Source organism: Dromiciops gliroides, chromosome 1 (genome assembly GCF_019393635.1).
Source record: "Dromiciops gliroides isolate mDroGli1 chromosome 1, mDroGli1.pri, whole genome shotgun sequence".
NCBI classification, from domain to species: Eukaryota; Metazoa; Chordata; class Mammalia; order Microbiotheria; family Microbiotheriidae; genus Dromiciops; species Dromiciops gliroides.
The window spans coordinates 616,373,627-616,399,128 of record NC_057861.1 but is presented as its reverse complement, the minus strand read 5'-3'; the positions used below and the strand labels follow the sequence as shown (position 1 = coordinate 616,399,128).

The window sequence follows — 25,502 nt, the reverse complement described above, 5'->3', positions numbered from 1 at the left end:
TTCAGGAGAACCTGAGTTCAAATTTGACCTCAGACACTTGACACTTACTAGCTGTGTGACCCTGAGCAAGTCACTTAACCCTCATTGCCCGGTACAAAACAACAAAACAAAAAAAACAAATTCATAGACCTCAGATTAAGAACCCCTGCTCTAGAACCAGAAAAACACTGTACACAGCAACACTGTGCAATGATCAACTACAATTGACTTAGCTCTTCTCAGAAATACAATGATCCAAGACAATCCTGATGGAAAATGCTATCTGTGGTGAAGTGGATAGAGGGCCCTGGAGTCAGGAGGACCTGAGTTCAAATCCAGATTCAGATACTTGACACTAGTTGTGTGACCCTGGGCAAGTCACTTAACATCAATTGCCTCACGAAAGAAAGAAAGAGAAAGAAAATGCTATCCACATCCAGAGAAAAAATTGATGGAGTCTGAATGCAGATCAAAGCATACGATTTTCACTTTATTTTTTATAGTTTTTTCCTTTTATCCTGTTTCTTCTTTTACAACAAGACTAATATGAAAATGTGTTTTACTTAATTGCATATATAACCTATATCAAATTGCTTATAGTCTTAGGGCAGCAATACAATGGTCCAAGATAACTCCAAAGGACTCGTGATGGAAAATGCTCTCCAAATCCAGAAAAAAAGAACTGTGGAACTAGATGCAGATTGAACCATACTGTTTTTTACTTCTTTTGTTTTTCTTTTTGGAGGTTTTCCCTTTTTGTTCTGATTCTTCTTTCACAATATAACTAATGCAGAAATATGTTTAATGTGATTGTGATGTAGGAGGCAAAAAAGGGCTAATAGAAAAACCCAAGACCCAAGCTCTAATTCAGATATTAGCTCTAAAAGAGAGTCAGACCCCAGTTAACGTATAACTTATACTAGGTTCTTGTACCCACAGAAATCAGTGTCCATAACAGGAACAGAAGGAAAAAGACCATGATGACCTTAGACTAAAATGACAAGGCTATAGAAATTCTAAAGAAAAATGATTATATTTTGAAACTAGCCATGGGAATCAGAAAGAGACATGCACAGAAAAGGCCAAATTTGTCCCCAGATTCACCTTATGACGCATAAACCCCCAAAACACACCTCCACTAAAAAAGGTACCCGCCTTGGGGGTTGGCTTAGGACCCCAGGAACTCCAAATTAGGATAAGCCCTCCCCTGAAACACCCCAAGGTAGAGAATATTATAATGAGACTGATAATCAATTTATCTATACTATAAATATAACTGTCTTTCCTTTCCTTATTAGAGAGATACCTTTCCACTTTTCTGGTTCTCTCCCTGTGGTCACCCACAGTATTGCAATAAAACTTGGGAAACTGGGTCACTGAGTCTTGTAATTCTTTTGGGACAACTCACAATCAATTTGACCCCAAATTCCAGGCCACATCAATTGTACATATATAACCTATATCAGATTGTTTGCTGTCTTGGGGAGGGGGCAGAGAAGGGAGGGAGGGAGAAAAATCTGGAACTAGAAATATTATAAAAACAAATGTTTAAAAATCTCTACATGTAACTAGAAAATAATAAAATACTTTTATGATAAAAAAGAAAGTTTAAACAAACTCTTTTTTTGTTTGTTTTTTGGTTTTGGTTTGGTTTTGCGGGGCAGTTGGGGTTAAGTGACTTGCCCAGGGTCACACGGCTAGTAAGTGTCAAGTGTCTAAGGCCATATTTGAACTCAGGTACTCCTGAATCCAGGGCCAGTACTCTATCCACTGTGCCACCTAGCTGCCCCAGAAAGAAAGTTTAAAAAGAAACCCTGCTCTAAAGCAAGGCTTCTTAAACTTCTTCCACTCATGACCCCTTTTTGCCCAAGAAATTTTTACTTGACCCTAGGTATATAGTTATATAAAATAGGTATACATAACCTTTTACTGTTGCTGAATTTTTTGTGACCCCCACATTCAGTTACACAACCCCATATGGGGTCATCACCCATAGTTTAAGAAGCTAGGGTCTAGAAACTAATACCCAATTTAAAAGCCTAAAATCTTGAGAAAATGAAAACATATAGCTTTAAATATATTCTTAGAGTTAGAAGAAACCTTAAAGATCATCTAATCTGACCATCACATTTTATGGATGACAAAACTGAGTTTCGGAGTACCACCAGTGACCTTGGACAAGTTACTTGACTCATGATAATGCAAGTAGTATCTGTAGCAGGGTTTGAACCTTGGGCTCCAAAGGCCAAGTCTATTATTTATCCATTATGCAATTCTATTTCTTTCTTAGTGCAGTCATCTACATAATTGCAAGCGCAATGTCTTACTTAACTAAACTTCATGCCTCTGTTGGTAGTAGGCCCTTAATTTTTAAAAAAATTTAACTGATTTTAACTGAATTTAACTCCTGATTTGGGCATTTCTAGTCCCCAGTCTGGTTACAGTTCATCTTTCCAGCCTTAGCTCATACTAGCTCTACCCTATGTAGAGCGGTTCTCTATCCTAGTCATACTACCTTAGGGAACCCATTTCCCATTCTTGCTCTGACATCTCTCATGTCCACATCTTTGCTCTCACTGCCTCCCTTACCCAGAATAAACCTCCCTCTTAAAGTCTATACTGTATAGGAGGAACTAGAGTCAGAGGAAGTACGTTTGCATCCCAGTTCTGTGAGTTACTTCCCCTCTGTGGGCCACAGTTTGTTCATCTGTAAAAACAGTAGCTTATATCCACCTCCAGAGAAAGGACTGTGGAGTCTGAATGCAGACCAAAGCATACTATTTTCACTTAAAAAAAATTTTTCTCACAATTTTTCCCTTCTGTTCTGATTTTTCTTTCACAACATGCCTAATGTGGAAATTTGTTTAACATGTTCATACATGTATAACCTATAGCCAGCCGATTGCTTTCTATCTTAGTGAGAGGGACATATGGATATGACCCTCCACTGAGATGGAAAGTGCCCCCCCTTCGGCCTAGTGATCTGATCTCAAAGTCTTAAAGCCCTTTAGAGCCCCCTATTTCTCTCCCTCTATTTTTTTTCTAGAGAGAGGCAATAATGGGAAGCTACTATCCCCCCCTTTCTAAATATAGGCATATCAACTTAAAAATTGTTTCAAAGAGTCTGCACCGAGACATTACGTAGACTTGATAAATTTGTTGCAGAAACTGAAAATGTTGCAAAATAAGTAATCACTGAACATTCCAGGAGAATGATTTATTGCTGAACCCAATTACCGCATTTTGCTCAAATTAGATGTCTGTAAAAAGTATAAAAACTGCTTGATTTCTAATCCCGGTGTGTCACACCTCCTGGTTGTCCCAGTGAGTGTGGTACACCTTTCTTTCAAAAGAAATAAAATCTATGCTTCGGCCTCCTTTCTCCTCCAGTCTCTATTACAGGGGTCAGTGGGTGTACTTCCCATCCCACTCATTAGGGAAGATGAAGGGCAGGGAGGGAGAGAGAATAATTTAGAACTCAAAATCTTAAAAAATGAATGTTGATAACACTGTTGGGTCTGTATCCCAAAGAGATCATAGAAGGGGGAAAGGGACCCACAAGTACAAAGATATTTACAACAGTTCTCTGTGGTGGCAGGGAATCAGAGACCAGGAAGGATGCCCATCAACTAGGGAATGGCTGAACAAGTTGTGGTGTGTGAATGTCATTGAATGCAATTGTGCTTTGGGAAATGGTGGGCAGGAAGATTTCAGAAAAACATATAAAGACTTAGGTGAACTGATGCTGAGTGAAGTGAACAGAGCCAGGAGAGCATTGTACACAGTAACAGTGGCGATGTGTGGTGAATCAACTGTGATGAACTTGGCTCTGCAATGATCCAAAACAATTCCAGGGGACTCATGGTGGAAAGTGCTATCCACATCCAGAAAAGAGAACTATGGAGTCTGAATGCAGATTGAACCATACTATTTTTACTTTTTTGTTGTTTTTTTCTTTTCTTTCTTGAGGTTTTTCCTTTTTGTTCTGGTTCTTCTTTCACAGCATGGAAGTATATTTCATGTGATTGTACATGTATGGCCTAAATTGGGTTGTTTTCTGTCTTGGGGAAGGGGCAGGGAAGGGATTGAGGGACAGAGGGGGATTTGGAGCTCAGGATCTTATAGAAACTGGTGTTGAGGGCTGTTTTTTCATGCAGTTGGAAAGAAATAAAATACTATTAAGATTGGAAAAATGCATGTTGAAAGCTACCTTTATATATAATTGGGAAAAATAAAGTACCATTAAATTAAAAAAATTTTTTAAACAGTAGCTTAGATTAGGTGATCACTAATGTCCTTCCCAGGTCTAAAACTACTATGTTCTTAGCCCTTCTCTTGCTTTAAGGCCCAACTTAGAAGCTATCTTCTCAATGAAACTTAGAAGCTATTTCTTCCATTAAACTATTGCTGGGACAGCTAGGTGGCGCAGTGGATAGAGCACCGGCCCTGGAGTTGGAAGTACCTGAGTTCAAATCCAGCCTCAGACACATAACACTTACTAGCTGTGTGACCCTGGGCAAGTCACTTAACCCCAATTGCCTCACTAAAAAAAAAAGAAAAGAAAAGAAAAAAAAACTATTCCTGTTCCTTCTCCCCCAAATGAAAATGATCTCTTCTTCCTCAAATTTCCCAAAGCCCTTTGCCTGGAAATCTCCTTTCCCTGTGCCAGAATTGTTTGTCTACATATCATTTCTTTAATTTTTTTTCTCAATTTTTGGATTAAATTTTATTTTCTATTCTGCATTCTTTCCCTCACAACATGCCTACTCAGTTGAGGAAAACAAGAAAAATAAAATCCATGATAAACATGTACAGTTTTTAAAAATATTCTTGGTGTGTACATTATTTCAACCCTGTTAGACTGTAAACTTCTTGAGAGTAAATGCTGTCATATCTATCTTGTATATCTTGTATATTTAACATCTAGAACAGTTCCTTGAACATAGGAGGAATTTTACACATGTACGTTGAAATTAAATGAATGTCTTCTTCCTCACTTTTCTGGATCTGTCCCACTGAGAGAGCTCTCATTTTTTCCCATGATATCTCCCTGTCCTCCATTAAAGTCCTACTTCAATGTCTCATAGTGGCAAAGGGGTGACACTGGCTTCTCAAAAACTGTATCAGCCAAGTGGAGCATCTAGGTGGTACTATGATAGAGCACTGGCCCTGAAGTTGGGAGAACCTGAGTTCAAATGTCACCTCAGACACCTACTAGCTGTGTGACCCTGGGCAAAACACAACCCCAATTGCCTTAAATATCCAGGGCCATTTCCAGTGGTCCCGATATGTGTGTATACATACATATACGTATGTACGTGTATACATATGTATATATACATACGTGCGCGTGCGCGTGCGCGCACACACACACACACACACACACATATATATATATAAAATATTGCCACTGGACCCAGATGGCTCTGGAAGAGAGACTGAGGTTGGTGACCTTGCACAGCCCTCCCTCACTTAAATCCAGTTCACTGAAAGCCATGACACCACCCCAATGTCCTGGTCCTCTTCGAGAATGATGAACAAACAATAACAACAGTCAACCAAATATGAGTTTTTGTGAGTTCTACCAAACAAAATAGGTTCTTCGTACAGGTGGGGTGAAAGACTGTCTCTGGTCTGAGAATCAATCTAACTAAGTAGGTAGGGAGAGTACTAACTGGGGAGAATCAGAATGGACATGCAAGCTGAGACTTGAAAAGAGCTTTTCTACTGATCTACTTGGAGCTATCCCAAGTTCTGCTTGGAGAATGAGCTTCCTCCCACTTAACTCTTCATAGACTTCCATCTCCTTTACAACACTGCTCACCACTCCTACCCCAAAGAGGATCTTGTGTGCCTGTTCCCGTCCACTTTAGGCACAACTAGTGGAACAAACAGTCCTAGAGTTTAGATAGGCCCTAAGCAATTTCATTTTCCCTTCAAAAATCCAGTCATTATTATATGCAAAATAAATGCAAAGACACAGCAGTCCTTTCCTGGATCCCCATTCCAACACAAACTCTGTTTGGATATGCATATTTATGAAAAGAGAAACTTTTTTAAAAAAACCAACAAGAAGGACAGTCTACTGTTGCTTTAAGTAAATATTTGCCACTGGGCCACTGGTGTTGGAATGTGCAAAAACAAGAACTAGGAACGAGGCAATTAGCTGTCCTGCCAGGTATTTACTTTGGTCTTTTCCTAGGAGTAAGCACTACCAGAGTAGTGGGAAAAGTGGGGGCTGAGTCTAAGAGACCTGCTATTTTATACCTACAAACAAAGTCAGAAGGTTTGGGGTTCAGTGTTGTTGTTGGTTTTGATGCTATTGTTTGGGATCAAAAGTTCATGGGCTTTAGAGCTGGAACCTTATCCTTATAAGTCATGTTTTCTAATCCCCTCATGAGGACAACTGTCCAGAAGGTGAACTAACTAGTCCAAAGTCACAAAAGCCCTGCCAAGTTAGGAACTCTGGCTCCTAAACCAGTGCTTTTTGAAGCCTTTGCCTAAAGATCCCCAATTTTAATTTTTGCCTTTGTTTGGGGACCCCCAATTTTGATTTTTGCCTAAGGATTCGTAATTTAAAACTTTTGTTACACTTGAATTGTTGCCTAATCAGTTATTCACGACCCATTAGACCATTCATCTCAGAAAATAGGTGAAAGGTCATTTACTCGGGATTAACACATTGCCAGCGCCAATTCCAGATCCCAGGGTAGACAGGTGGACTAGATCTTCCAAAATTTTTGCAAAGCAGCTGCTCCTGGGAGCCCCCAGTGCAAAAGATGTACTGTCCCGCGTGCCTCTAGGGAGGTGTAGTTTCGCTCCATCGTACTCAGGAATCCGAGCACCCTCAGAACTACAAGTCCCAAGAAGCCTCGCGCCCCCCACGATCGGGCCAATACCGTTTCCTGCACCCTCTCCAGAGCTCCCCCGCCGGCGAGCGAGGCGGCGCCACCATGGCTGACAGCCGAGGCGCTGCAGGCGAGGCGACCTCCGGCTCTCCCAGTCCAGCCGAGCTACCGCCGGGCGAGGATCGCGTGGCGGGGGCGGCGGTCGCTCCGGCTCACGGTGGCCTGAACGCAGGGGCAGTGGCCCGGGATCCGCCGCCGCTACCACTGCGGATGCGGGAAGGTCGGACCGGGGGCCCCGCGCCCTCGGAGGCGGGGGGCGGAGTCCCTCCGGGCGGGCTGGCGCTGCGCTTCGACAAGCCCATCAAGCAGGCCTTCTACAACACCGGCGCCGTACTGTTTGTGTGCCTGTGCTGTGGCGCCGCCGTGCTCGTGTACTTCATCCTCGAGGCCTTCCTGCGGCCGCTGCTGTGGGCCGTGCTGTGCGGCACCTTCCTGCATCCCTTCAAGAGCTCCCTGACGCGCTTGGGCCGCCGCTGGCTGCGCCGCCTGCACCGGGCGCACACGCCCATCGTGTTGGCCGCGCTGCTGCTGCCGCTCTGCTTCGCCAACTACGGCGTGGAGGCCCTGGGCGAGCAGGTGCTGAGGCGCCGCCGCCTGCTGCTGCTGCTGGGCGCCGGCATGCCCCTGCTCTACGCCCTCTACCACCTGGGCAGCTACCTGGGCGTGCAAGTGCTGCTGGCCCACGCCTGCATCCTCATCTGCCGGGGGCTGGACTACTTCAGCACCCTGTGGGTGAGTGAGCCAGGGGCCCGCCGAGGCACGCCCCCCCCCCCCGTCCCCTCCCCTACATCCCTGCGCGCAGCGCGCTCCCTTTCCTGGCACCCGGGGCCCCAGGACTGCCCGGAACGCATGCCCTGTGGGGACGCTCTTTCTGTTTGAAGTCCTGTGGTTATCCTTTTCACTTGTAAAAATTGGCATTTCGTGGGGAAGGATCTACAACGGTTCTTAAGTCCTTTGGTTCTCCTTGGCAGTACCCCCTTCTCAAAAACATGCTTAAAATTCCAAAATAAAACCAATTAGTAATAATAGCCAGATAACACCTTAAGGGTTGTCATCACAAACCAACCCTGGGAGGTTATTATCCTATAACTATCCAATTATTCCCTTTTTATTGGTAAGGACACTGAGGCAGACAGAGTCTGATTTTCCTAGTAGTTTAAATTTCAAGAGGACAAAAATCAGTCAGGGTTTGATAATGGTTTCGAACTTAGATCTTCAGACTGCCTCTTATGACAGCCTATTCCACTTTTGGACAGTTCTAAACATTAGGAGAGTTGTTCGTTGTTTTTTTCTCCCCCTGACTTGGACCCTAAATTTGTTTCTTTTGCACTCTGACCTGTTGCTTGTTGGTCCTAGTTCTGCCACTCGGGCCAAAAAGAACAAATCTAATCCCTCCTCCATGTGACAGTCCTTCAAATGTTTGAAGACAGCAGAACAGTTGTTGTCTAACCTACCCCATCTCACATTTGTGATGTGTTTGGGTTTGTTTCTTTCTTGTTTTTCGGTACCCAAGTGCAATAATTTAAATTAATACTTATTGAATTTCATCTTGTTTGTTAGGTTCAGCCCAATGCTCTAGCATCCTTTTGCACCCTGCTTTGGATTTTTTATTCTCAACTTTTAGCAAATTTACATGAGCATATACCATCTGTGCCTTTATCTGAGTCATTGCTAAAAACATTCAACAACAGTTAAACCATCTATGTGACTTTGGATAGGTTCCTTAACCCTTGGGCCACAGTTTTCTCTATGTAAAATAAGGCTCGGATTTTTTGACTTCTGAGGTCCTTTCCAGTACTAGATCTGTAATCTTATCTGCTGATAATCTCAGATTTTGACATCTGAGAATGGGGGTAAGGGGTGAATCTAGTGATCTTGGTCCAAGTTTTCCTCTTCACATTTGTATGTGTCGATGTTTATCATTTTACTTATTTCCCCCACTAATTACAGAATTTCATTATGTAGTATTCCAGTCATTGAAGGGAGACAGCAACAAAACTCAACAACATCTTTTTGCAAGGAGTTTCCATTCTACTGGGGATGTGGGGTAAAGGGATGGGAGGGGGGAGGCAGAGAGAGAAGAACATAAAAGTAAATAGGACACATATACAGAGTACAGTAATGGAGGTTTGGAAAGTCCTGGTGTAGGAAGTGGTACCTGAGCTATGCATTTGAAGAAAGCCAGGAATTCCAAGAGGTGAAGATGAGGAGGAAGGTGGAAGAGGGACTTAAGTGTTTACATTTTAAAATAGTACTTGAATTTTTGCTGATTGTTGAATGTATGGTATAGGAGGATTTCACACAGATGTCTGACAAAATTCTAAGTACATTAATCTTGCCTAAATCTCCCTGGATTTTTTAAAAAACACATTTTTCACAGGTCAGTTAAACTCAGAATAAAATTTATGAATTGAGAATATTCATTAAATAAACTAGTAATACTTAAGAGTTTGGGCAGCTAGGTGGTACAGTCGATAGTGCACTAGGCCTGGAGTCAGGAAGGTATGAGTTCAAGTTTGCCCCTCAGATATTTAGCAGCTTTGTGACTTTGGGCAAGTCATTTAACCCTGTTTCCTCACCTATAAAATGACCTGGAGAAGGAAATGGTAAACTACTCCAGTGTCTTTGCCAAGAAAATCCCAAATAGGGTAACGAAGAATCAATTATGACTCAGGGGGCAGCTAGGTGGCACAGTGGATAAAGCACTGGCCCTGGATTCAGGAGGACCTGAGTTCAAATCTGGCTTCATACACTTGACACGTACTAGCTGTGTGACCCTGGGCAAGTCACTTAACCCTTATTGCCCCGAAAAAAAACCCCAAAACAAACAAACAAAAAATTATGACTGAACAACAACAAAAAACAACAACAACAACAAAACCCTTAAACGTTTACATTATTTTTTTTAAAACCTGCCATAGAGTAATTGTCTCCCTTGGGGGGTGGGGGGGGAGGGAGAAAGACAGAATACACATATATCTCCACTTTTAACATAGTCTGAAAGTCAAGTGATTAAGTTCTTCTGGCAAAGAAATTCTGAAATAAAATATCAACAGAAAAGCTCTAATAAGCCAGATTTTTTTTGCTTTCTCCCTACTAGGAGACAGAGGCCAATGTTGACAGAATATGTGTATCAAAGAATCCATTTTTTAACCCCACTAACTTTTAGGAACATCCTAGATTCTTCCCAAATTCCTATACCTTTTCATATGTCCAGTGCTAAATCATTAAGTAAATTTGTGTTGCACCTGGAGTTGAGGGGGAATGCTCAATAAACTGTTGGTTTATTAAGTTCTTTACTTCCTGTGAAATGAATGACCGGGGACACCACCATATATATAATATGTAATAAACGTTCTCAGGATTTGGAACTAGAAATCACAGGAAACAGGCAGAAAAATAGTTTCTGTGGCAAACCGATTGTAGTATGTGTAAAGAAGATAACTGATGATGTACAATGCATTTAGAAGCCCCACCCCTGAATGTGGTCATCTACTGAATGACACCAAACCTAGAAATAACAGAAAAGATAACACAAATGCTTCTATACCAGTGTAAAAATAAATCTGATAAATGTGTGAATGTTTGGTGGAAAATGAGAGTCTTCATATGGTTAGTGTCAGACACTTGGTAGAAAAGGATAACTCGAGAGCAGTTGTGAAAACAAGCCCTTTCCTCTTTGTATATGAATTCTTGAATATATTCCTTCTGTTATAAGTAGCTTACCTTGTATGTATGTAGTTCTCTTGAAATGAAGTCAGTGAGTATTAGTGGATGGGATGGAGGAAGGTGAACAGATTTCTCAGCTAAACAATCAATGTCAGTATCCTCAAGGGTAGTTAGGTAGAGACCTGATCAGAAGCATTAATGAAGTGTTAGGAAAAACTAGAAATGTCAGTATGCAGATTTTCATAGAAGGTACTCAATGTCTCAAGAGAACCAGACTTCAAATGCTATTTGTAAGTGTGATGGGAATTAGAAACACTAAGAGGGGTAGCTAGGTGGTACAGTGGATAAAGCACCGGACCTGAATTCAGGAGGACCTGAGTTCAAATTTGGGCTCAGACACTTGACACTTACTAGCCGTGTGACCCTGGGCAAGTCACTTAACCAGATAGGTCAACTGCTTTGGATTGCCAGGATAAGCTGAGTGCAACTTGGAGGTAGATGGTAGCTAGATACAGTAGAACTAATGCCAAAGGTAGGTAGTTAAAGGATGATTCAGATTGGCTTCTATTGTACGGAAAGAAGATTCTAAAAACCAAGAGAACTCGAGTACAAACAGCTTCTAATCCAACTTCAAACACCAGGATTTTTATCTTTCTTGCTCTAATCATATTATTTTGTACCACAGAGTCCTTTTTCAGTGTTTTGATAGTTGACCTTGGAGGTTTTATGTTTGTATACAAGTTGACTTTTTACCCCAGAACTTTCTAATCACTTTTTAAAGACCTCTTGCTTTAAATAATAATAATTATTATTATTTATTTATTTTCATGTTCTTTTATTTTTCTTAGTTTTGAATTTCAAATTTTCTGCCTCCCCTCCTCCACTGAAAAGACAAGTGATAAGTCAGTTATACATATGTAATCACATAAAACATATTTCCCTATTAGTCATATTTCCCAAAAAAAGCTAGAAAAAGAAAGTGAGAAAATTATACATTAGTTTGTACTCAGTTCATCATTTCTCTTTCTGGGGATGGATAGCATTTTTTCATTATGAATCCTTTGGAATTGTTTTGAATCATTGTCTTAAAGCCACCAAGTCTTTTACAGGTGATCATCATTACAACATTGCAATTACTGTGCAGAATAAAATCCCAGTTCCTCTGACTTCACTTTGCATCAGTTCATATAGGTTTTGCTATGTTTGCCTGAAGCCATCCCCCTTGTCATTTCTTATAACACAGTAGTACTCCATCACAGTCATATGCCACAACTTGTTCAACTATCCCCTAACTGATTAGCAACCCCTTAATTTCCAATTCTTTGCCACCACAAAAAGAACTGTCACAAATATTTTTGTACAGATAGATCTTTTTCCTTTTTCTTTGATCTCTTTGGGGTACAGACCTAGTAGTCATATTGCTGGGTCAAAATGTATGCACAGTTTTATAGTCCTTTGGGCATAGTTGCAAATTATTCTCCAGAATGGTTGGACCAGTTCACTACTCAACCAGCTGTTTTTGCTTCATCTCCTCCAGCATTTGTCATTTCTGAGTGGTATGTGGTGGTATCTCAGAGATGTTTTAATTTACTCTCCTGATCTATGCTCTGGTCTTTATCCAGGAAGGCCCCTGGTCCCCTGTAGTTTCAAGCACTACTTCTCCTCTTTGCTTTGGAACTGTGATCAAGGTCCCTGATCCTTTGTGACTAACCACCAGCACTCCTCTCTCCTAGGAACTGTGACCCAGAACTGCATATGGGAAGCAGAGTTGCCAATCAGCACCAGTTGTACCCAGTGCCAACAAAGGGTCCTCTGTAATTTCTTTCTGACCAGTTGTCTGACCCCCTTATTGTCTCTGGGCTAAGAGCTCCCAAAGCTGCTACCACACGTATGGGCTCTTAAAGGCCTCTACACTGGTGTCACAGACTTTTCCTGGCGACCTTTTAAGTTTTCTTAGGCCAGAAAAATGTCTTATCCTGACCTTTTGTTGGTTCTGCTGCTCTAAAATTTTATTTGAGGCATTATTTTAAAGTTTGGACAGGTGTGTTGGGAGACTTGAGCTGTGTGGCTGCCCCTAATCCTCCATCTTGGCTCCCCTCGGTCTTCTTGCTTTTCTTTTCTGTTAGTCTTAATGGTATAGGAACACAGTGGATTCCTGGTCAACTTCTATACAGGCACATAGCAAATGTGATTATTAATTATCTATTGAAAGTTCCCTGTAAACCTTAAAGTGTTATATCACTGTGAAGTGGTTATTATTACAGTCATGTACTCTTTATCCCCATGTGTAGCTTTCACTTAAGCACATTGTACTGTGTGCAGTAGATGTTCACAATGCAGAATTTCCGTAAATAATATATCACTTCTGAAAGGAGCTACATGCTTTGGTCTTTAACATCTGCTAGAATTATCCTTTGGGAAAAAAGCCCCTGTTGGTTTGAGTACCATCATAAGATACTCTATGGATTTCTCCCTGAGTGATTTAGGAAAGAGACCTTTTATACAAATCTGTCCTCTATTAAATGTCTTACCAAACAATAGCTAAAAGTTATAGTAGGGCTTTAACTGTGTCCATCTTTCCCAACATGTCTTGAAATATTAATATGTCTGCCACTTTCATTTCCTTTGCCTCACCCCACAAATACAATGTTAACAAATTTTGTCATTTTTACCACTACAACATCTCTCACATCTGTCCCCTTCTATCTAGTTCAGGCCCTCATCATCTCTTATCTGGATTATTGAAGTAGCTTTGTTATTGTCTCCAGTCTCTCTCTTCTCCAGTGTGTTTCCCTCACAGCTTCCAAAATGAATTTCCTGAAACACAGGTCTGACCATGTCACTCCCCTTCACAATAAACTCCAATAGCACCCTACTGACTTGAGGATCAAATATTTCATCTTTAGCTCACCGTTATTAAATTCCTATTTTTATAAGTTTTATAATGCACATAATTAGCACAGCAGAATATGTATATAATTTATTAAAAGTATACACATATTGGGGGGGTGCTCAAAGTTTTTACTGAGAGATAGGCAATTTATAAAGTTTGGAGGCAACAGGTTTAATACAGCAGCCCATTTCTCTAATCCATTTCCTTTCTTCTCAGGTGAAGTGGACTTCCAATTCCTTTTCACACATTAATTTCTCTACTTCTTGCAATCTGGCTTCTGTAACCAAATTTTGGTGAAACTTCTGCAATTGAGAATGACATCCTTATTAGTACTTTTAAATCTTTTTCTCCTCAATCTTCCTACATCATGGTTGTTTAAACCAGATGTGTCAAACATTTCATTTAGTCCAGACCCTACTCTTGAATATTGCAGGAACCAGATTAAAATATAATTGGAAATGGGGGCAGCTAGATGGCGCAGTAGATAGAGCACCGGCCCTGGAGTCATGAGTACCTGAGTTCAAATCCAGTCTCAGACACTTAATACTTAACTAGCTGTGTGACCCTGGGCAAGTCACTTAACCCCAATTGCCTCACTAAATATATATATATATATATATATAATTGGAAAATATTTAACAAAATAAATAAAAATACAATAGGATGGATAATGTTAATATATAGTTTTCTAAGTCCAGCTACATATGCAGCTTCAAGGATCCTGTGTAAGCTTAGTGTCCCCTGTTTCTATTTGACTGCTGCTTTAGACTGTTCTTTCTTTCTTAGTTCCTATGATGTTACATTCTCACAGTTCTTTTTCTAGCTGTATGATTTTTCTTTTTGTCTCCTTTGCTGGCTCCTTTATCTCTGTCAGCTCCCTGAATATAGAAAACTCCAAGGATTTTTGTCCTTGTCCTTCTCTTTCTGTATAGTCTCCTTGACCAATCTCATCTACCCCCGGCCTCAGTTATCATTTGTATGTGATAAAGAATAAAGGGTTTCCCTATTTATCTCATCCTGAGAAAACAATATTCCAGTAGTTAATTATGGTAAATAGATGATGATGATAGCTAGTAATTACATAATTCCTACTGTGTGAAATGCCTTACAAATATTATCTCATTTGATCTTCACAACAATCCAGGGAGGCAGGTGCTATTATTTTCATTTTACAGTTGAGGAAACTGAGGCAAACAAGATAAGTGGCTTACCCAAGATCACATAGCTTCTGGGTTTCTGAGGCTAAATTTGAACTCAACCCTTCCTGACAATAGGTCCTGTGTTCTATCCACTGTGTCACTTAGCTGCCTCAGATGACAGACTAAGGCTTACTAGTTAGGACAAGATCAAAATAAATAATAGGGACACACCAAGCATTTTCTCTTACTTGATACCAACCCTCTCTCTAGTCTTTGCTCTCTCCCTACCTACTGACTCATTCCCTGCTATCTACAAATATGCCCTGGTCTCCCCCATTCTGGAAATATCGTCACTTAAATCTACTGTTCCTACAAGTTAGTGGCCTGTATATCATATTTTCATAACCAACTTTATAAAAAAAAATTAATCTCCTTACCTCCACTTCTTTACTTTCACTAAGTTATTGTTTTGCAATGTGTCTTCTGACCCCAGGTCACTCAAGTGCCTTCCAAAATTACCAGTGATCTCATAATTGTGAAAAACAGTGGCTTTTTCCCAGTCATCATCCTTTTTGACCTCTCTGCAACATTAGACACCACTGATCACTTTCCTGTCTGAGTTGTAATGAGATAAATGTCCTCCTCAATCACCTTTGCTTTATCATTATCCATATCCTATCTGCTTACTGTGGGTGTACTCCAAGGTTCTGATATGTGCCATCACTTTCTATGAATATCTTTTTTGTAATAATCTATTATATTTTATAGTGCTTTCAGGTTTCCAATCCACTTTATATCCATTCTTATGTTTTAATGAGATCTAGATTTCATGAGCACTGTTTCACAGAATAGAATGGTTTTCTTGATTGATAAATCTGTAAAGAAACCCTAATGGCTCCTTCTCCTCTCCTCCCCTCCCCTCCCCTCCCCTCCCCTCCCCTCCCCTCTCCTCCCCTCTCCTCCCCTCCCCTCCCCTCCCCTCTCTTCTTATGTAGAACATGCCCTGTTAAATATAGTGTTTCTAATAATAACGATTAGAACTTAATATTCCTACTAATGAATTAGCTTCTAGTGTTAACAGATTTTAAATTTAAACTAAATAAAGTTTAAAAAAGGGGTTTTTACACCAAAAATTTACATTTTTAAACATCTGACAATTTTCAACCAAAAGGATGATTTTTTCCTTTTTTTAAATAATAAGAGAAGTGTGAAGAACTTTGCTAGAACTACTTCTTCATTTTAACAACCTAATATGTATCAAGAACTACCACACTAGAAGTTCTAAAATACAAAAACTTGAAAGTGTTATATAATGTAGCTATGATTGTGTTTATTTACATTTCCATGTTTTTTCAACCTTATATTTTCTGTTCATTTATTCCTAAAGATCTGGACCTTGGTAGTTGGCTATGTGTTGGCTGTTTTATTCAAGTGGAATGCAAGTACTGAACGCTACTTGAGAGCAGTTTCAATTCCTGTCTGGATTATATTACTTTTCCATTTAGGTGGGTCACTTGTTTTTGATACCAGGAGGTGTGCCATGTAAATTAAAAGCAAATATTTCTAGATTTATTTTAAAATTTAGATTTTTTAAAAATCCTGTTTGATTTTTAGAAATCTTAACTTCTAAGTAAATGCTACATTTTCAATTTTTCATCTTTTAATTTTGTTAGATGTTTGTTTTAGAATTTTATTTGTTTTTTACTATTGAAAAAACAAAGACATATAACCTAAAACAGCACAACATTAAAAATATTTTTAATATATTGCTTTACCATTTCATTTCTCTGTTTTTCTGTAAGACACCTTTGGTAAGTGTTTTTAAATAGTGTTCAAAATTACTTGTAAGGGCCTTACCACAATCATCAAAATATGACTCCCATGTTCTTACTTATTTCTTGGAGAATTTATTCCAGTAGCCCTTTGGGGGTTTTTCATTTTGTTTTTGGCCATGTTGAATTTGGGAGATCGAGGAAGAGAAACAGAGATCTGTACCCTGACAACCCCTTAGTATCTAAACCTTGTACAATAAAGAGAGGAATGGTCGATCTAGTTTATTATCTATGCCCTCACTCTTTTGGGGGAATTCAGAGTAGGGTGGGCTCATCTGAAGTCCCAGAAAATCCAACCAGGTTCCATATTTGAAGGGACAAATAGGAGATTTGACTCCAATTGTTAGCATTTTGGCTCTGATGGAGAATAGCTTTTTATCACTGAGGGATTAGAATACTTTAAATGTAGTAGGGTGTATCCTTTTCTGTTTTTTTTTTCTTTTTTCATTCTGAGTCTTCTAGCGTCAGGATCAGTTTCTTGGGAAAGCTCTGGAATGGATCTGCATTTCTAGAGCTGGGTCAGAGTATTTCACACAGAAGCACACTGTTCACTTTTTTCCCCTCCAAAACCTAGTCTACTGTGTAGAATTTAAAAATTTTTAATTACACACACACACACACACACACACACACACACACACACAGTAACTGTCCATTCAAATCCATTATATTGATTGTTTTAGAGGGCTTATATTTGTTTACCATTTGTTTTCAGCATCTCTGGCAGGCTCCTGGAGGATTCCAGTATTCCTGGTCATAGTTTTTCTGATGTCTGTGGGTACTCTTTATGAAAAACAGAATGAAAAAGTCACCTCTGGTAAGAACTTTTATTTTATTCATAGTAGTATTCTAATAATGTCAAACAAATTGTAGTAAAACAAAAAACTTGCCATATTTTCTGTTGAAAATATTATTTTTAAAAGTTTTTTATTGGTAATGCAAATTCTTTGAGAAATTAACCTTAAAGAATTATATTTCTAAAGCATTCTATCTGTATTTACACAAGTTCATAAAAGTTGTGCTTGCTAGAGAGGGCAACCATTCATGAGGGGTCAGAAATACTCTTTCTTTGTTGCTCAGATTTATAGCAAACAGCCATTTGCAATGCAGCTAACTATGATCTCTGAAACAAGTTTTACCTTAATTTTCAAAATTTATTTCCATCTTTGATGTTGAGAACTTTCCATTCAGGAGTGTCTCCCTCCTCCACCCCAAGGACAACCATCCCTTACAAATGAAAAAAGAGGGGGAAGCTGTTCATTAAAACCAATTGATCAGCTAAGTCTGACTGTATGTTGCTGCACACTCACCATCTCCCGGGTCAGCAAAGAAGAGAGGTCATAGAATCATAAATCTAGAATGAGAAGGGACCTCAGAAGTCATCATTTTCTCATTCTTTCTTTGGGGCTAACCTTTATTATTATAATTACACATGATTCAATTTCAAGGGCATTTTTGGTCTTATCATTGTGTATATTGTTTTCAGGGTTCCCCTTACCTCACTTTGCATCAAGCAATCATGTTTGAATCTAGTGCTTTAGTTCAGTCTCTTGGACTTTATGCTCATTATGATTCTTGTTCTTTTAAGACTCCAAGCCATTTAATCTCTGTTGGAAGATTCTTCCATTTAGCCATTCATTTACCTGCCCACAGTCATTAACATGTTCACAAATAAGTAGTGAAACATTCATGTATCAATAATGCCAAGTTAGCTAGACAATAGCTACCTTCAAGTAGCTGGCACCTTGAAATTAAGTCCAAATGGAATTCTGAGACAATGTAAGCTCTTTGGTCTTCATTTAAAAACTATATATATATAAAGCGTTCTAACAAAAGAAAAAGCGGCTTTAGAAAGCTAACCTAAAATCTCATCTCCTAAAAGAAGCCTTTTCTGATCATTGTTAATTCTAGTGCCTTTCCTCTATTGATTATTTCTGGTTTATCTTGTCTGTAGTTTATTTGTACTCTCTAATTTTATTACATTTATCCTCAGTTCTTCTTTATATATCTGTATGTATCTCTTTATATGTTGATTCCCTATTAGAAAGTAAATTCCTTGAAGGAGATAGTGTCTGGCACACAGTAAGACCTTAACCAATGTTGGTTGATTGAATGAATTCGATTAGAATGCCATAAGAAGGCTATTCTGCTGGTGAGGCATCTGACACTGTTAATGGTGTGTTTCTAGATTATAATCTTGAAAAACCTTTCAAGAAAGGGATCTTCTGTTGTTTCTAGTCATTTGTGAAGCAAAATTGTTCACAACTTTAGATAGGAATATGTCTTGGATGATTAACTAAAAGAAATTTAGCAAAATGTTTTGACATTATGGAAAGGTTTGGTTGCAATGAGACTTCACAATTCTGGTGTTACTAGCAGTGTGTAATACAACTAATAAATGTTCAAGTGAGTGAATTAAGGAAGCAGAAGAAGAAAGAATGGGATTGAATCCTAAAAAAACACAGTAAAATTTTTGTAACATTGGCTTAAATTAAGTAACACCTGCAAAATGGGGCCCAGAGCAGGGGGGTGGCTTCTCTTTCTTCATCTCTGACATATTAGTTTCCTTTACAGCTTCACCATCATTTGAATGCAAACGTTTCTATGAGATTGACTTTTTATTTGTAGGAACGAGTTTTAAGTATTTCTAATTTGAAACAACCTTTCTTTCTTTTTTTTTTTAAAGAGAAATGTATTTCTTTTATAGGGACAGAATTACCTGGTCAGGTGATCTCTATTGCTGCTTCTACGCTGGCCACGTTTGCCATGTCCATTACAGGGTATGAGGCAGGGCAGGAAGAACAGAATTCAACCCAACAACCCACAGGTGACTGAACCGTGTAAGAATATAACATAAAAGCATAACGTCTTATGATCCTGTATGTGGGATTTATAAAATATCTTCCCTTTTCCTGTTACTCCTCCATTTTAAAATCTCTTCTCTTTTCTTCTTAGTCCTAATCTTATGTATGTTTTTTACTTTATTTACTTTTCCTTTTGTTCTATGTCTGCATTCTTATTTGGTTGCCCCCCCTACACCTTCTTTTTTGCTTCTTTTCCTTTTTTTCTCCTTATTTTCTTCATCTTCTTTCTTTCTCCTTTTTATTCTGTCTTGTTAAAAGGTTGCTTAATAAATTATTTCTGAAGTTTTCTTTGATTTCTTTTTTCTCTGGTTTTTCCTTTTTCTTTTTTCTCAGGTTTTTTTCTTCCCACCTGTAGTTTTTTTTTCCTATTGTATTCTTTCATTCCTCGTCTCCTTTGGATTCTTTGTACCTCTACTCTTTTTCCAATTGCTTTTACTCACCTCTTTTTTTTTCTTTATTCCTTTTGATCTGTCCACTCTTGATTTTTTTCCCTCATTTTTTCCCTTCCTTCCATTTCCTATCCCCCACCAACTCTAATCATCTGTTTTGGATGTCTTCCCGTTCCCTGTTTTTCTTTTAGAGTGGGGAAGGGGATTTTACTGTTGATACTTCTGTGCAGCAAGTGATTCTGTTGATACTTAATTCCAGTGAGTTTCCCCAGTGGTTCAGTAGGAACTTTGCCAACACTTTGCTTTAGTTTCTGCTCCCTGGGCTTAAACAGGCATACGCTAGTTCCTCTGTCCAGAACTCTCCAGATCCTTCGTGTTGTGGTTTCCTCTGTAGTCTAGGCCTAACTGCTTATGATAGGGATTAGAGTTTGTCAAGCATCTGGGAGTCATTTATGCCCCAGAAAGCACCAGCAGAAAGTATTTGTCTGAGGGCTATGCAGGAACAAATGAACTCTGACCCCAAAGTGTGCACAGCTGCCTCCCTGGTTATGGAAAGAAATGTCCATTAGCATTAAAGGCATAGACTAAAGGGAGAATATCTTAGATGGTAAGTACAGCAAAGAGGAAGAATCAGCATTGCTCTTCCTGATTCAGGTCAGCTGCCTGCTCCACCAGCTGTCCTCTGACATCTGTATGATAGGGGCAATTCTTAGTCTTGGTCCTTAGTTTTCTCATCTAAAGGAGAGAATTTGATTGGAGGCTTCTGAGGAACTATTATCCTATGATCCTTCCCACTAGTCCCGATTTTGTAATCCTACTTCCCTCCATCTCCTCGGACAGACTTAAAAGGAAGCTTTGACAAGTTCCTAGCACCTAGTGAGCATGAATTTGCTCTGAATTAAAAGGAGTGGCCTCAGAAGGTATTGTGATAGAGGTTACTTTTGGTGAGTGTGAGAAACAAAATCTTCACAGACTGACTTCATAGTGGCGTTATTATATGTGATTGAATGTCAGAGTTCCGTGTCATCATGGTCGCAAAACATAGGAGATGCCCCTCAAAAACCATGCAAGACACATCTTCCTAGTCACTTTCTTGAGATCATTAGCATCAACGCAAATAGAAAAGAAAAGATGAGGAATCCCGGTGCACCAGAGCCTTGTTCTCTTGCAAGAACAAAAGGTCCTACATTGCTTCTTCCTTCTCTTTCTTCACATTCACCTGCTTATAGGTTACAGAATATAGGTTTGTTTAAAGACGATAACAGCAGGATTTCATTGTTGATCCATTAGGGCAAAGGTTCCATGGTTGGCTGTATCTGTTTCATTCTCTCTCATGAAGGTCAGCTACTTGCTTTCCTTCTGATGACAGCCCTTCAAGGAGTAGAGGAAACAGGTGCCTTCTGGGTACCTTCAATAGACCAATAATCAACCTACTCTTTTGTCTTGTGGAAATCTATTCTCTTTACTTATCCCCAGAACATAGGTTTTTTTTAAATTCTAAGAAGGCTTGGGGCAGCTAGGTGGCGCAGTGGATAGAGCACCAGCCCTGGAGTCAGGAGTACCTGAGTTGAAATCCGGCCTCAGGCACTTAATACTTACTAGCTGTGTGGCCCTGGGCAAGTCACTTAACCCCAATTGCCTCACTAAAATTAAAAAATAATAATAAATAAATTCTAAGAAGGCTTGGCTACAATTAGGTTGTTAATAGGGCTAGGCAAGGGTAGTAATAGTAAGGATGGTTTCAGTCAGAGCTGTTTGAGATAACTGTTACTGGTGGGTCAGAGGAGTGGGCAAGGTCAATGCATATGGATTAAGAGTTACCTTAGAGGGGCAGCTAGGTTGTGCAATGGATAAAGCACTGGTCCTGGATTCAGGATGACCTGAGTTCAAATCTGGCCTCAGACACTTCACACTTACTAGCTGTATGACCCTGGGCAAGTCACCAAACCCTCATTGCCCCACCAAAAAAAAAGTTACCGTAGAGTTACTTAACCTAAACATTTTTTCCCTTAGGGAAAGGGCATAGTTAGAAAAACATATTATCATGTTGTATGAAAGGAGAGAAGGTTAGCACTCCCTTTGATAAGGATGGAAGAGGTCCTAGTGGCCTTTACAACACACATATGGTTAAGGCATTGCCACCTACTCTGTGGCATCTAAGAAAAACATATTATCCTTGTATAGATTATACACTAAAACCATACTTTAATTGGTATGCTATATTTGAATGTCTAATCAGAGAGAATCTATTTGGACAATTGATACTTGTGTTACTTTCACTTGTAATAATGTTTTTACCATATTTACATTTAAACTACTTAGAAATTCGTTTTTTTTCATTAAAATTCAGATTTCTTTTTAAAATTCAACCCTAATTTATTTATGTAAGGCATTGTGTAACTGGGAATAAAAAATAAAATGTAAATATTCTCTGCCCTCACAGAGCTTCAACTTGAGAGTAGAGGGACATCTAATGTGTATACACATAAGCAGATATAAAGTCATTATAAAAGGGAGAAAATAATAACAAATGGAGGAATAACTTCTTTCCAGATGTTGAAGACCCTATATGCAAAGGCATGAAAGGATTTAATAATATCTGTAGGATTCAATGTCTTCAGAGAAAACTAATTAAGCTTTTTAATAATTTAATGCTAAATTTTAAACATTTCAAATTATATTTCTGTGTCCTAAGGAATATAAGTACTAAATTAAGAAAACTTTTAATAATTTTACCTTAAATTTTTATGGTCCCTTGTCTCTTAAAAATCAAGTATAATTAAAATAAACTGCTTATTTTAAAAGCAAAAAGAAACCCTATATAATCATTATATGATAAACTGTGAGGTCTTTTAGGATTCCGTTTGTATCAGGCAGATTTGTAAAAAGTTCATATTCCTAATTGCTATTTCAGCTAAACATCTATATCACTAATGTTTGAAAAGCTAGACTAAACAAGACAATATACCCTACTTAGAAATTGAAATCTTGTAAATGAATAAGCCTCTTGGAGGTTGGCTTTGTAAATAAGTATCTATGAAGCGCATTCTCTACCTTGGTATTTACATGTGATAAATTGACAGAAATTTTTAACCATTAATAAATGTTGTATAGGTATAGTAATTTGTTCAGTTTATAATTAATTGTTTACAAAAGTCACAGAGTGGTAGAACCTTAGAAATAATTTTGTCCACCCTTTTTTATTTTACTAATGAGGAGAAAAACCCAGGAAAAATGTGATTTGCTTAAAATTTCATTGTTAGTGGAATAGCCAGCTCTAATTGTCAGATTGTCTGACTTCAGGTAGTATTATTTACACTACACAGAAACATTTAATTGATATTCTTAATATTTTTGTTTGACAGAAGACAAAACAAAACATATCAAGTGAAGATAAAACCAAATGTCAAAAGCTTGGTGCTTATAAATGTTAAAAACATACCAGTGTACTATACCTGGTAGAAATTTATTTTTTATAATTGATATAGCATATATCAGAAATCTTTGTATTTTACAATTTGAATAATGTGTATGTGTTTTCAAAACTTAAAATGGAATAGGTTGATAAGTTGCCCAATAATGGTGTTTAGTAGAAATTAATCATGTATATGATTTTGTTGTTCTTACAGCAACTGCAAATGAAGGAGAACCCCCCCGTACATTTTCTCCTTCTTCCTCCTCCTCCTCCCCATCCCCCACTCTGGGCAGACAAAGGCCTGAGATTGGAACATTTCTTAGAAAGAAGAAAACCAGTGATGTCTACTTTGTCACCCTTGTATGGGCCATCATCATAGTCCAGATCTGGTTGAATTTGTGGATTGTCCAGTTGCTTCCAGTGCCTGTTGCAGGTCATTACATGGTTTATTGCTCTATTTTCCATTTCCAGTTGTACTTCTGTGAGTTTGCAAATAGTATTTGAACATGGAATCAATGTAAAGGATGTCAGAGATCATAGAGAAGCCTAATTATTGGTGCTTATGCACAGTATGCATCATTCACAAGGAATAGGAAAGTGAGCAAATTACCTAGTTTGATATGTTATGAGAACTAACCTTTATTTACTTTCTTTTGTTTTGGTTTTTGGTTTTTGGTTTTTGCAGGGCAATGGGGGTTAAGTGACTTGCCCAGGGTCACACAGCTAGTACGTGTCAAGTGTATGAAGCCAGATTTGAACTCAGGTCCTCCTGAATCCAGGGCCAGTGCTTTATCCACTGCACCACCTAGCCGCCCCCACCTTTATTTACTTTTAAAAGTTACATCCTTTTTTTTGGATAAGATATCAATTCCAGTTTAAGAAGCAATGTCTAACGAATTTTTTAAGCTGAGAAATGTGTTGAATTAAATGTATTCACATACACATACATTGAGTTATATTCCTTTTAGTAGATGTCTGTAAGTATAAATACCAATATTATTTCTACCGTAGCAGCTTGATAACTTTCAGTCAAGCCTTTAGCGCCTTGATTCTTTAAAGAGCAAGGTACAAGTAGCAGGAATTGAACAGGCACCATACCCATATGTTATTTCAGGAGATTCCTAGAAAGCTCTTTGTTGAATCTGGAACCTGGGAGTTCTTGGAATATTATTTTAAAGCTGTGGTTATCACACTCTTCTTCCTGAATGGTCCCAGGAGGCAATGTAATATGGCAGCATAAACATGAAAGACATATTTGCTGCAGAAAGGTCCTACTATTTATTTAGTCCACTAAGAGTAGCCACATTTTGAGCGTGCCTGGTCATCACCCTGAACTGCAGAGTAATCATAGGGACCTTGGGATGATCTTAGGAACAGAGATTGTGAAACCCACCAAGGATTGTAGTTACCTGAAGGGTCTTTTTCAGACTTGGACCAATTCTGAAGACTATGGAAGATTTACCCCAGAGTTTAAAATAATCTGGAGCCTCTTTCTGGCTCAAGCAGGAAAAACTTTATTGGAATTCCTCCACTCAAAAGTCAAGGTTCAGTGCAGAAGACCAAGTCAGGAATCCAAACCTAGATCAAGAAAACAGAAGTCCTTGTCTTGATTTAAGCCCATTAGAGGAACAGATTAATATTAGTTTTAAGAGCAAGTTAGGATAAACAAGATTACCAGAGCTGAGTGACATGGCTTCTGTAAAGAATTAATTCTTAATTGAGGTTTTTATGCCTCGGGGCGCACTGGCCTGGGGCTCCACAAACTGCACCCATTGGTTGTAGCCATTACCATGGCACTGGCACCTCACTTCATCACCACTCCATGAGGCCTACATGGGCCTGGCAAAATTATAATGATCGGAAGCCTAGTGAGGACAGTCACATGACTGTCAGAGTGGCCATCCCATTGGCTGGGGCTGTGTGGGGTTTTTCTGGGATTGGGGGAGGAGAATTGGGCATTCTAGCCGGACCTGGAACAATAGGAGGTCTGCTGCGTACTCTCAGCTAATTCCTGGGCAGTGGTATCTTTTAAGATTGTATAATTTCCCTTTCCCCATTTTATTTCCTTTCCCTTGATCCTACTGATCCTGTTTGTGTTTTGTTGGGTTTTTTTAAGTTCGTTCTTGTTAAAATAAATCCTGTTCTGTTTTGAGGGAGGCTGCCGGTCTCCTTCCTTGCCCCAATATTGCAGTGAGCCGCTTAGCTAACACTCCCCTATTAAAAATTGGTCCCCACACTTCCTTAAGCGTTTAACTACTTTTGGTCCATACATTTTCAATTTCTCTGCTAGGCGTAGATCACAGAACACAGGGAATTAACCCCCACCCCAAAAAGAGTATATGCTAGCTGTGAAACTAAAAATATTCTACAGAGTATGAAATCAAGGTATTTCCATATCTAGAATCCTACATGTT

General features: G+C 39.0%; 1 protein-coding gene and 1 non-coding gene across 3 annotated transcripts in view; both read left to right on the top strand.

Moving 5' to 3' along the window:
* Positions 1-6,923: 6,923 nt before the first annotated feature.
* TMEM245 (transmembrane protein 245) overlaps positions 6,924-25,502 on the top strand; it is an 81,563-nt gene continuing 62,984 nt past the window's right edge. For both annotated transcript variants that reach the window (XM_044003221.1, XM_044003216.1), the window contains exons 1-5: positions 6,924-7,619; positions 15,976-16,093; positions 17,136-17,237; positions 19,128-19,247; positions 23,303-23,521. In XM_044003221.1, the coding sequence (XP_043859156.1) occupies positions 6,933-7,619; positions 15,976-16,093; positions 17,136-17,237; positions 19,128-19,247; positions 23,303-23,521 (1,246 nt within the window). In that variant the 5' untranslated portion in view covers positions 6,924-6,932. The remainder of the gene's footprint in view (positions 7,620-15,975; positions 16,094-17,135; positions 17,238-19,127; positions 19,248-23,302; positions 23,522-25,502) is intronic.
* On the top strand, positions 21,718-21,845 carry LOC122737813. Its single transcript, XR_006354585.1, has one exon. It is a non-coding gene; the product is annotated as a U6atac minor spliceosomal RNA (small nuclear RNA).